The sequence below is a fragment of the Lissotriton vulgaris genome, chromosome 2_1, assembly GCF_964263255.1.
Source record: "Lissotriton vulgaris chromosome 2_1, aLisVul1.2, whole genome shotgun sequence".
Lineage (NCBI taxonomy): Eukaryota > Metazoa > Chordata > Amphibia > Caudata > Salamandridae > Lissotriton > Lissotriton vulgaris.
Genome location: NC_141687.1, coordinates 1,237,555,082 through 1,237,568,962, shown reverse-complemented (window position 1 = coordinate 1,237,568,962; position 13,881 = coordinate 1,237,555,082). Strand labels below are relative to the sequence as shown.

General features: G+C 43.5%; 1 protein-coding gene across 1 annotated transcript in view; it reads right to left on the bottom strand.

The window, feature by feature from the left end:
* The window catches only part of LOC147732424 (uncharacterized), a 2,559,122-nt gene that overhangs the window by 385,649 nt on the left and 2,159,592 nt on the right, over positions 1-13,881 (bottom strand). Inside the window, exon 88 of the mRNA XM_086954262.1 lies at positions 11,116-11,327. Within this exon, the coding sequence (XP_086810388.1) occupies positions 11,116-11,327 (212 nt within the window). The remainder of the gene's footprint in view (positions 1-11,115; positions 11,328-13,881) is intronic.

The following is a 13,881-nucleotide window of genomic DNA, read 5'->3' as shown; positions in this document are numbered from 1 at the left end:
CTCAATTTAAAAAAACCTAATTTTGTTCGTGCAGTGAAGGATACGATTAGATACTGCTGTGGGATCAACAAGGAAATCGATTGAAGAGTCAGCCACCCGTGACTTCTTTTAGCTAGGCGCGCCTTGTCTTCGACTATTGAAAGCTGTTTGGTGCTTATTTTCGCCAGCCTTTTGAATTCCTTCTGAGTTACATACATGCTCCAAAGATCCTTTAGGCATAGGGTTGTTAGCCATTTTAACCAGTAATCATGGCCTGCTCGCCATGAATTCGATTGGAGGGTGGCCCACAAGTAATGTCCTAGGCTGCCTTCCTTTGACGACCTCAGTTTGTGACAACACACAAGAAAAGTCATAGCCATGGCAAGTGGTTGATGGCAAATTCCCAGTTCCAACCTTATTTGTGCCGGTGATGTTTGGGGTGGTAGCTTAAATGCTGATCTATATATTTTTGTAATATTTTTTTTCCAATTGGCCGCTGTCCAGACCTTTTAGGACTTCGCTACCATAGGTTAGAGTAGGGATGATTTTTGCCTGTGCAACCTGTATAGATGGTGCGAAAATTGGGCCTTGTAGTTTCTTATGAATTGAACCAATTGCAAAAGCAAGTGCAGCACCCTTACTTTTTTGTTCTTCTAAGTGAGATTTATATTTATCGTTGTTATTGAAAATAACTCCCAGATACTTATGGCTGTGTGATTCCACAACACTTTCCTTGTTCAAATTCCAAGACAGTGTTTTTGCTTTCCCTGGACGGACTGCCAACATTTTTGTCTTCTTATTGTTGATTTGGAGCTCGTTCTTAATTGGGTATTCAGAGGTCGCATCCAGGAGCCTTTGCATTCCAATCTTTGTTTTGCTGAGGAGGACCACGTCATCAGCATACAAAAGGTTTGACAGCAGCAGATCAGCCACTTTAGGGGCGTGAGAATTAACCTTATTTAGGGCGTCAGGAAGGTCAGATAAAAATAGGTTAAAAAGTATCGGGCCAGAACACAACCCTGCTTGGAGCCTTTTGTTGTCGGAATTGGGCGTGATAATCTCGATCTTAATCCTGACCCATATATCTTGATGTAGAAGTTGTATGGCTCTTAAGAGGTCAGGTGGAATATTGAGTCTGAACAGCTTCTGCCATAACTTTCCTCTGTTCACATTGTCAAAGGCCGCTTGAAAGTCGATGAACCCCATGTAGAGTGGGCAGGAGCTACATTTTGCTTGGTCAATCAGGCAGGAGAGGGTCATGAGATTGACTGAAGTGCCAGTGTTGGTTGTAAAACCAGTCTGGTTTGGAGGAATGATGGAGTTTTCGTCCACCCATGCCCTGAGTGAGTTGAGCAGCAGACCCGCGAAGTACTTAGCCTCATTGTCGATAAGGGCAATGAGGCGATAGTTCCCAGGGAAATTTTTTTCTCCACCTTTAAAAATTGGTGCCAGGATCGATCCCCGCCAAGCAGGTGGTATGATGTTATTGTACAGGATTGAGTTAAATAAGATGCTTAACTTCTCAGCCCAGAAGGTAACATCTTCCTTGTACAAGGCCTGGGGGATTCCTCCTGGGCCTGGTGCCCCATCGTTCCGACCCTTTTTTATCAGTTTCTCAATTTCTGCCTTGTCGATAGTTGTTGGATCCTTGCTATCCTGAATCAAAGAGCACACGTTTGATAGTATCATTTTTTGGATTCTGATACTCCCCTGAGGCGGAAACCCTGGGTATTAGGGTCTGAGCTGTTATCTCCAGATTGAATGCACTTTAAATTTTATAATTGTTTTTTACGCTCCAAATTGAATTTTTAACTTGTGTGCACTGCCGCATTTATTGTGCTTGTGCCTCTACTGTTACCTTAATTTGTTGGCTGGGCGCTCCGGTGACGCTCACCTGCCGGACACCACTTCCTGACCCCCACGCAGCCGATTAGGCGTTGACGCGGAAGGGGGCACAGGGAACCGCCATCTTGGAGGTAGGGGAAGGTCTGCGGACTAGTTGTCGCAGCCTCACGCCCTCGACAAGGACATAAAGCGGGCCGGATATCGCCGCGCGCATTCTGATACTCCCCTGAGGTGGAAAGCCGGGGGATTAGGGTCTGAGCTGTGATCTCCAGATTGAATGCACTTTAAATTTTATAATTGTTTTTTACGCTCCAAATTGAATTTTTAACTTGTGTGCACTGCCGAATTTATTGTGCTCGTCCCTCTACTGTTACCTTAATTTGTTGGCTGGGTGCTCCGGTGACGCTCACCTGCCGGACATCACTTCCTGACCCCCACGCAGCCGATTAGGTGCTGACGCGGAAGGGGGCACAGGGAACCTCCATCTTGGAGGTAGGGGAAGGTCTGCGGACTAGTTGTCGCAGCCTCACGCCCTCCCAGGGACATAAAGCGGGCTGGATATCGCCGCACGCATTCTGATACACCCTGAGGCGGAAAGCCAGGGGATTAGGGTCTGAGCTGTGATCTCCAGATTGAATGCACTTTAAATTTTATAATTGTTTTTCCGCTCCAAATTGAATTTTTAACTTGTGTGCACTGCCGCATTTATTGTGCTCGTGCCTCTACTGCTACCTTAATTTGTTGGCTGGGTGCTCCGGTGACGCTCACCTGCCGGACACCACTTCCTGACCCCCCGCGCAGCCGATTAGGCGCTGACGCGGAAGGGGGCACAGGGAACCGCCATCTTGGAGGTAGGGGAAGGTCTGCGGACTAGTTGTCGCAGCCTCACGCCCTCCCAGGGACATAAAGCGGGCTGGATATTCACGCACGCATTCTGATACTCCCCTGAAGCGGAAAGCCGGGGGATTAGGGTCTGAGCTGTGATCTCCAGATTGAATGCACTTTAAATTTTATTATTGTTTTTTCGCTCCAAATTGAATTTTCAACTTGTGTGCACTCCCGTATTTATTGTGCTCGTGCCTCTACTGTTACCTTAATTTGTTGGCTGGGTGCTCCGGTGACGCTCACCTGCCGGACACCACTTCCTGACCCCCTGCGCAGCTTATTAGGCGCTGACGCGGAAGGGGGCACAGGGAACCACCATCTTGGAGGTAGGGGAAGGTCTGCGGACTAGTTGTCGCAGCCTCAGGCCCTCCTCCCACCCCCTTAAATGGACACAGGGCTTCGACCGCGCAGCGGGCGGGCGCAGCGGGAGCGCCGGCGGCGCGCCGGCGGCGTGCAAAAGGCAAGCCCGTCTGCGCCCGTCCGCGACGGACTCGCGCCCAGCGCCATAACCGCTTGCCAACACTATGCAGGTCCACGGCTGAGGCGAACGTTCAGCAGAGCCGAGCTGTGGAATCTGAGGGCGGGATGCGGGGGTACAGGCTGTATCACTCTGAACCCTGACAGAGATTTGCAGGCATGCCGTTTGGTCCTCCCAGCTATTTTCTGCTGCAAATCTAGGGAGTTTTCTTTTTCTTCCACTCTTAAAGAAAGGCGGGGTAGAACAAATTACGAACTGCTTGTTGAACAACGCCAGATCTCTGGTAAAGCATAGCATTGAGTGTGCCGAGCTGATTCAGGACAGAAGCATTCAAATTGCCTTGGTCACCGAGACCTGGACGGATCAGCATCCGGTCCAGACTTAGTGAAGGCTACCCCTCCTAACTACTTGAATTTCGACTTGGATAGGCCCAGGAAAAGGGGAGGAGGTCTGGCTGTTATTTATCACGCCTCCATCCAAGGAGTATTTCAGCCGGTGACCTCTGAGACCTGTGAAGCCTTGGGGTTTAAGCTGCTGCTTTCTAACCATCAATCCTTTAAAGGCTGCCTCCTGTACCGACCTCCCGGGACAAAGTCCCGTTTCCTCGAAACAGTGGGCAGCATCATAGAGGAAGCCTTGTGTGTAAACTCCTTTACGATTTTGGGGGACTTTAATTTTCATTTAGAAGGTGAAACTGACATCGACACACTGGCCCTAGCTGAAGTGATGCACAGGGTAGGACTGACTCAGGTGGTCACAGGGGCAACGCACCTTGCCGGGCATACTCTAGATGGGATATTCTCGAACAATCCTGATCTTGAGTTCATCAAAGCTGAACCCGTGGCCTGGACAGATCATTGGGCGGTGGGGTTCACCATCTCTAGCCCCTCGGTGCAGAAGGAAGGGCATGATGGGAAAATAACTAGGAAGTGTAGGGCATGGAAAAACCTCAATGGTACGGCCTTCAAGGAATTGCTGTTGGCCTCTAGGACAGCTCTACCAGCAGATGTGAACAGAGCTACTACGGAGTATACGGACTGGATCGATCGGCCTGTCACATATTAGCTCCATCTAAGATATGCCGGCCTACTAGGTCGGCTCCATCTGCCCAGTGGTTCTCGGACGAGCTCAGAGAAGCTAAAGCAGCTTGTAAGAAGTTAGAGCGGATCTGGCGAGCCAAATACAATGATCTGGATAAAGAGAGACCGAAAACCAGCCAAAGGGCTTACAAAGACAGTATTAGGAAGGCCAAGAGCGCTTATTTTACGGACCGCATTGAGAAGGCTAAGAATTCTGCAAGGGAACTCTTTGACACAGTGGTCAGTTTGACTACTCCCAGACCGGTGATTGTGCCACCCAGTATCGAACTCTGTGAGTCCCTGGCCAATTTCTTCCTGAGCAAGGTACAACCTATCTTTACCTCACTCGAACCGGAGGTGGCTCAGAGCCTCTGGGAGGTGTCTCACAGGGCTCCCCTGGCCAATTTATCGGGGGCTAAATTCTCGGCATTTGAGCCAGTATGCTCCGATGATATCTTAAAACTTCTGATGGCAACTAAGTCAGGATCTCCCCACGATCCCTGCACTACGTCGGTGGCAAAATTGGCAGCCTTCACAATAGCTGACACCTTAGCCAACCTCTTCAACTTGATGTTTGAAAAGGGTGACTTTCCCACTGTCTGGAAGCAGGCTTCCCTCTCCCCACTGCTCAAGAAACCTTATTTGGATATTACTGATCCCAACAGGTATAGGCCTATTGCCAGACTACCGCTGCCGGCAAAACTTCTCGAGAAAGCCATGAACCTTCAGCTGTGTGCATTTTTGCGTACCTCAAAAGGTCTGGACCTACCCCAGCACCGTTTCAGGGAAGGACACAGCACTGAGACCGCTCTGATTAAGTCCACAGAGGAGGTCAGGAAGGCACTGGATGTTGGGGGCCAGGCGGTGCTGGTCCTTTTGGATCTGTCTGCGGCCTTCGATACGGTCCACCATGCTGTCTTGGTGGACCGGTTGGAGGACTGTGGGGTCCAGGGACTAGCACTAAGTATCTTGAAAGCCTTCCTTAAAGACCGGGTGCACGTGGTGGCAGTGGGAGATTTCGAGTCAAGACCCTTCGAACTCCCAGGGGGGGTCCCGCAGGGATCCTTCCTAAGCCCCACTTTATTTAACATGTATGTATCCTCTCTTGCCCCGGTGATCCGATATTTTGGGTTCGAGTTAACATCATATGCAGACGATACCCAGATCGTGGTCTCAGTACTCCCTGGGAAAGAACTAGGTGTGGCGGCAAGGTTCCAGGACTGCATGTCAGCAGTAAGTTCATGGATTGTAAAGAGGTGCCTAAAATTGAATTCTTCCAAGACCGAGGTATTAATCTTCGGGTCGAATACAAATCTCTGGAGCTCTAAGTGGTGGCCGGCGGACATGGGATCCCCGCCATCTCCTGCTTCGAAGGTGAAGAATTTAGGGGTTAAATATAGATAACCAACTCTGCTTTAAACCACAAGTTCAGGCAATTAACTCCTCCATACACTGGACTTTAAAAATTATTAGGAAGGTCCTTCCCTTTTTACAGGTCAGAAGCAAAAAGATGGTGGTGACTGCACTCGTGCTTTCCCGCCTCGATTATTGTAACAGCCTTCTGCTCGAGGCCCAAAAGGGTTTGCTTAACAAACTTCAGGTCCTGCAAAATGCGGCTGCCCGCTTTATAGGGGGTTTGCTTAAGTTCTCATCGGTCATCCGGGAACTGGAGAAGCTGCACTGGATCCCTGTGCGGAAGCGGATTTTGTTTAAATCCATGTGTATTGTCTTCAAGGCATTGCACGGTCAAGGCCCGGTGTTTCTCCAGGAGCTCTTCCAATGGTACACACCTGGTAGACAACTCAGGTCGGCCAGTATGGGGCTGGTCAAAACATCCTGTATCAGGAAAGTGCACTGGGTGGGCAGAAGCATTGTCACGGGAGCAGCGAAGGCCTGGAATGCCCTTCCTTTGGCCCTCAAACAAAACATGAACTTAATGGCATTTAGAAAAAATCTGAAAACATGTCTTTTTACTCGCTAATTGGGGAGGCTTGTACTTCAGGGAGTTATCACTTCAGCGCCAGGTCAACGGTTGGTAACAGTGCGCTTTATAAGTGTTATAAATAAAATAAATAAAATAAATTTGGTCTCCCTTAAGGCGTTCCTTCATTAGCGGGTTTGTTGTGTTCTGGACTGTAACCCGATCAGCATCTTTTTGGCCCGCGTTATCATCGGAGGGGGAGCTCCGTTGTTCATTGAAGTGAAGATAGAGGAAATCAACCCACTCTGACTCCAGTATACATGAAGAAGCGACTTTAGATGCGCGCCTGGATGCACTGTTAATTGTGCGCCAAAATCTGGCGGAGTTGTTTGTTTTGATGTCATGCTGTAATTTGGCCCAAAACAAGTTCCATTGGTTTCTGCGCCCGTCACTTTTGACTTTCTGAAGGTCGTTATGGGCCTCTCTAAGTTTTGATATTTTTGTGGGGTCCGTTGGATCAGTTTTTAACGCCCCCCATGATCTGTTCATGGTTCTAGTTGCGGATTGTATCGAATGTCTGACAAAATATCGAAGTCACAATTATCGATATACAAAAATATCGGAACCAAAAATATCGATGCCAAAAATATCGGAATCATATCCCTAACAAGGTAAGTACAAATATATCGAAAAAAATATATAGAATGACAAAAATATCGTTTTTTGTAAAATATTGTTTGTTTTTTTAATATAAAATAATTATGTAATATTAACAAAAATATACCTATAAATGTAATAAACATATTTAAAAATGTACTATAATAGTTAAAATTAATATATAATTTAATACAAATGAATATTAATAAATATATAATACATAATATTTTTTCATTAACATTTGATTTGATTTGATTTATCAATTTATAGAGCGCGCGAATGCCCTAACTCTAAATTAATTATTTTCATAACTTATGAAGAAATAATATAATAAATTACTAATACATTTATATACATTAAATAATCATATAAATAACAAATAATAACAACATAAAAGTAATACAAAAACAAAATACATTTTAGATAGCGTAGGATTAAAAATTACTATTCCCACTCCAGAGAGTGCAACAGTAGGGAAAGTGTTGGATAGCGTAGGGGTAACAATTACTATTCCAACTCCAGAGAGTGCAACAGTAGGGAAAGTGTTGGATAGCGTAGCGGTAAAAATGACTATTCCCACTCCAGAGAGTGCAAAAGTAGGGAAAGTGTTGGATAGCATAGGGGTAACAATTACTATTCCAACTCCAGAGAGTGCAACAGTAGGGAAAGTGTTGGATAGAGTAGGGGTAAAAATTACTATTCCCACTCCAGAGAGTGCAACAGTAGGGAAAGTGTTGGATAGCGTAGGGGTAACAATTGCTATTCCAACTCCGGAGAGTGCAACAGTAGGGAAAGTGTTGGATAGCGTAGGGGTAACAATTACTATTCCAACTCCAGAGAGTGCAACAGTAGGGAAAGTGTTGGATAGCGTAGGGGTAAAAATTACTATTCCCACTCCAGAGAGTGCAACAGTAGGGAAAGTGTTGGATAGCGTAGGGGTAACAATTACTATTCCCACTCCAGAGAGTACAACAGTAGGGAAAGTGTTGGATAGCGTAGGGGTAACAATTACTATTCCCACTCCAGAGAGTGCAACAGTAGGGAAAGTGTTGGATAGCGTAGGGGTAACAATTACTATTCCCACTCCAGAGAGTGCAACAGTAGGGAAAGTGTTGGATAGCGTAGGGGTAAAAATTACTATTCCCACTCCAGAGAGTGCAACAGTAGGGAAAGTGTTGGATAGCGTAGGGGTAACAATTACTATTCCAACTCCAGAGAGTGCAACAGTAGGGAAAGTGTTGGATAGCGTAGGGGTACAAATTACTATTCCCACTCCAGAGAGTGCAACAGTAGGTAAAGTGTTGGATAGCGTAGGGGTAACAATTACTATTCTAACTCCAGAGAATGCAACAGTACACCCATAACCCGCTACAGAACATATTTATCAATTATTCAATTAATTAAAATTACATTAAAAAATCTCAATTAATTTATTAATAAATCCTACTATTTATTAATTATTTTAACATAATTAAATTACTTTCCACACTATTCCCCTATAAAACTATAACGCGCCACAGAACATATTTATCAATTAATCAATTACTTAAAATTAATTAAAAATTATTCTCAAATAATTAATTAATAATTCCTACTAATTAATAATTAATTTAATATAATTAAATTACTTCCCACCCAATTCCCCTATAAACCCATAACCGGCTACAGAACATATTTATCAATTAATCAATTAATTAAAATTAATCAAAAAATATTCTCAATTAATTAATTAATATTTCATACTAATTAATAATTAATTTAACATAATTAAATTACTTCCCACCCTATTCCCCTATAAACCCATAACCCGCTACAGAACATATTTATCAATTAATCAATTAATTAAAATTAATTAAATATTATTCTCAATTAATTAATTAATAATTACGACTAATTAATAATTAATTTAACATAATTAAATTACTTCCCACCCTATTCCCCTATAAACCCACAACCCGCTACAGTACTAAAACACAACTTTTAATTAAATTACATTAAAAATACATGATAAAACATAATAAATACTATATAATATACACTAAATTTATTTAAAAATCGATATTAGTAACATCGAAATTATTTACTTCGATATTACTGATATCGATATTTAAAACTTCGATATTACTAATATCAAAATTAAAAGTGTCGATATTACTTACCTTCTATATTATGTCCCTTCAATATTTAAACTTCGATATAATTGTATATCGAAATTTAAAACGCGATATTTTGTCTGTGTACCGATTGTATCACAGGATTCGAACAAGACATGTACATTTGCCTAGTCTGGGCTGTGTGCTTTATCGGTTTCCCATGTTTGTGAATTAGTTCGGTTGCAAATACTGACCAGTTGGCGATTGTGTCTTCCGGGCACCTACTGTGACGCTCAATAGATTGTTTCGCCTCTGTTGCTATCTGTTGAAAATTACTGAAGGATGATTTGATTCGTTTTAGATTGATTGTAAAACTCTCAGATGGCAATGCCCTTTCTTCTTCAAGTTGCACGAGACTGGTCATCAGTGATATCTCTTGGGGACAGTGGTCGCTTTCTGTTCTGCTCCCAAGGCGGTAGCATGTTATTTGGTGGAGTAATGAAAGGCTGACAAAGGTATAGTCGATTAGTGAAGTACCCTTTTTCGATAAGTAGGAGAAGCGGGGAGGCTTATCTAGGGGAAAACGCCCATTTAGAGCTCTAAGCCCCAAGTTTTCGAGATACCTTGTGGGGAACGTCCCTTTGGGTCATCCTTGTGCCATCCTGGCCGGTCCTGCGGAGGTATCTCCCAAATACTATCATGTGATTTGGTGACCTCATTTTTTTGTAGGTCTGACATTAACCACATGTTAAAGTCACCTGTTGGTAAAATATCTGGATCAAGAGGTCCCGCTTTCACTCTCACTACTGTTGCTATAACTTCTTCTACAAAGGATTGCTTTGCAGCTGTGTTTGGGCGGACATAGGCGTTTATTAAGTTCAAGGTTCCACCTTGGCCTTTATTAGAAGCATAGGAGATTCCCACGCACTGGACACATTGTGATGAACCCAACATGTCCCAGGAGGCAACTACATTTTTCGCTGATATATAGATTGCTAAGCCACCACTCCCTCTTCCTAAGCGTTTCTGTTTATGAGCTGGAATGTGGTGAGTTTTGAAGCCGAGGCTCAGTTGCCAGACCGAGGCAACGACGGAGAGTGCGTGGCCTCTTAGTCCTGAGCGAGTGCCAGGCGAGGTGAGGCCGTTCCTCCCTACAATGTTGGGAGAGTTTCTGGATTAAAAGACCATACAACTGGTAGGTCTACACAATCTATATTATCACGTCTTGTGGTAGGTGTTGCAGTAGTGCACATCATAGGTCCTGATGAAAGCCCGGAGGGGCTGAAACATGTCGACCAACCTATATCTTTGATGAATAGTAATATTGTTTACATACTATATTCACTCTGCTTTTAAGTATGCCGTCTTGATGGTCACATCTATTAAAAAAAATTCTCTAGACATCAAAACAGGCATTTTTATATCACCACTAACTTTGTTTATACTCTGTACACTTTTTGAGCACTGCAACTCACCCTTTCAGCCTTTAAATACTCATCTTCTGGTTGATGGTCCTCTTCTTATGATCCGACTCTAGCTGTCCTCAATGAATGCACTGAGGAGGTGTCTAGCGGATATCATCTTTCTCCACAAAACCCAGATGATGAAGTTCCGCCAACTGGTGGGCTGATGGGTTTCTTTCTTTCTTCTGTTTAGATCACCCATTTCTCTCTCCTATGACACCGATAACCATTTGGTATCTTTGAGTTCGTATACCATAAATAGGTACCGACTATAGCATAATTTCATAAAGACCCTTGGTATCTTTCGTGTGTTTCTATACTGAAAATGAGACAAACAACACTAGCGGCTAAAATTTTGAATATTGGTTGTCCTTGGTCACATACTTACCGACATATGAGAAATTAGATAACTGTGTTAAACGTCTATTTCGAATATCACTGAACTCTTTTTCCTGCTCTATGACATGTGCGCTGAGAATACCGGACCAGGCACAACTGAGCTGAGACAATTGGGTATGAGATAACTATACTTGGATACATTAAATGAGAGTAAAGACAAAGATATATGCCCAGATAAAACCTGAGCTTGTTGGTGCCTGATACCACAATTTAGCATAAATAAAGGAGTTCACATAGCATTTAATAAACCTGTAATGGGAATTCTTTTCAGATTATGGTTTAAAAGGCTTGCCATAAAATATATGATTTGAAATACCTGCAATAACCACCCGATTTGGGGCCAGGTTGAGCTTGCGTTGTTTCAGAATTCCGTGCTTGGCCAGCTGGTATGGGGCAGAGGGCTGCACAGCAGCAGCAGATGGGTCGCAAACAACTCCTCTCTCATTTACAACCACAATTAATGTTCGATCCTCTTCTCCGCTGTCTAGAAATACATATCTGCCAGGGCTTTGAAAAGCGTGTGCAAACCTGAAAAGAAAGGCAAACAGATTGGAGAACTGACAAGAGGCAAGACTACAGACAAAAGACCAAACCAAAGGACAAAGAAAACAGAGGAATAAACATGAGCAGAGATAGCAGACAACAGAGTAAGTGATAAAGAGCAGAAGAATGAACCTAAAGAGACAGTAGGCAGAAGAGTCAATCATAGTAGAGAGAAAAGGGAAACATGAGAAGAGAGAAGAGAATAACCCAGAAAAAGGAAGATACAGAAGGCAAATACTGGGAAAAATGGCAGCAAAGGAACAGCAGAGTGCAAGAAGTGAGGATGTAATAGAAGACAAGAAAAGGTCCTGATCAAAATCTACAACTATAATTTAACAAACTATATCCAGATCTTTATTTTCCTCGGTTCGAGCTAAGTGCATGAATTAACTCATGCAGGAAGATACCACGGGCTCTCTGTTAAAAAATAATATCACCTACATCTGCCCCTTTAGTCTGTATTATCATAAACACCTTTCTTATCTATGGATTTCCCCTCTAGTGTTCAAATTTGAATGGCATCAGCCTGACTCTGAAGAAAGTCCACTTTGACTCACTAGATCTTTCTCATTTCAGATATTCCATAAAACGTTCTGTCCTGGAGGGGCCATGTAAAAATTGTCTTTCTTTCCAATTTTAGTGCAGCTCGTAAATACTCTGTGAGCCTTGAGAAATGGGAATGCGTGCCTTTTGATTAAGTTAAAACTGTTCTGTGTGTTACACTGTAGTGTCCTCCCTGGCTCCGGAGTATGCAAATAAATAGACCACACACAGAGCTTTATAACAGAAATTTCTATTCTTCAGTATACGATCACACACTGTACTCTCATTACATCATAACCATTAATGACCACACCTTAACAATTCCCAACAAGCTACATATTTCTTCTGTTGAGTCTTCCCAGAACCTCAAGGATCCTACCACACAGTCTCACAACACTACATCTCCCCCTTTGTTAAATAAAAAGTATAAACAACAGTCACATCATAGTTCTTCAATAAGTCATTGAGGTGTTCGCACAAGTCTGAAATATCGAGTGGTATGAGGTAGATGAATGCACTCTGATTGTGTATCAATGGAACGTGTTCTGATGCTTGATCTGGACTATTAGGTGGGGTCGCTTCATTCATGATTGCAGGAGCTGACAAACGTCGAGGAATGTGCTTATAGTATGACAAGGCCCGTGTGATGGACTTTCCAGGACGATACACCATCACCATGTGTCCTTTGCATGTCACAAACCTTAGAGGATTAACAGCAAGTGGAACATATGCTTCCCTCTTTCGTTTTTGCTTAACCAGGACCAAGTCACCTTCATCAAAAACTATTTCCTGAGCTTGTTGACGCCAATAATCACATCTTTTCATCTTGCATTTTCGAGAAGTGTCTATCAGCATTCACGGATCGGTCAGCTGTCCATTGTGGCAGTGTGGCTCCAATAGTTCTCCCAAATAGCAAGGTGGCAAGACTCTCACCAGTTGTGGAGTGAAAAATTGAATGATAAGCACGGATGGCTTGACACAGGGCCTGATTTAACTTGATTCCCTCCATTGATGCTCATTGAACTACCTTTTTGAGGGTACCCATGAATGGTTCCACAACACCATTGGCTTGGGGCCACTGATGTGTACTCCTTTGATGCTTGACTTTGAGTCTGACTAAAAACTCCTAGAATTCTTTGCTATTGAATGGCCGATGATTGTCAGATTTGTGAATGGCGGGGATACCTCACACTACAAAGATGTCATCTAGCTGCTCAGTGACCTTGTCATGGGTTGGTGATGATAAATCCTCTACTAAAGGAAAGCATAAGTTCTCATCAATGACTACCATGAGATGATGTCCATTTCCTAAGGGCCCAAAGAAATTAAATGCAACTCTTTTCCCAGGCTTGTGCAGGAAGGCCACACATTGCCAATTGATGCTGCATCAATATAGGGGAAAGACAGTTGCTAAGATGGCACTCTTTTAGTTCCCTCTCAACTCGTTCATCAAGGCGCGGGAACCACACTCGGTCTTTTAGGGCTCTTTTGGTGATTACAATGCCAGATTAATCGAAAAAGTAGTAATTATCGCTACAGGTCTCTTCTAGCTCGAGTTGATTGTATCCTTTATTCAGGTCAAGACAGGGGAAGACTCCGGCTCAGTTCAGCTGCATAATCATGTCTACTATGTGTAGACCAGGATGTCTTTCTGTCTCAATTGCTTTGTTGGCCTGGCACATATCAACAAAGATCTGCATCGCACCTCCATTGTCCTTTTTTGGCACCACAACATCAGCGAGATGCAGGGCATAGGACCGGTGGAGTGCTCAATGATGTCATGCTTCAATAGCGTTTACAATTCTTTCTCAACGGCTTCTTGCAAGTGAAAAGTGACTCTGCTGTGACACTGGGCAACAGGGTGAATGTCCATGTTATTATGAAGTTGCACTTTCATTTTCTTAAGCCTTCCTAGGCCACGAAACAACGACAAGAACAGACTCACAATTCAAATTGAGTATGAAGGTTATAGTTAAGGGATATCAGTCCAAAGTGA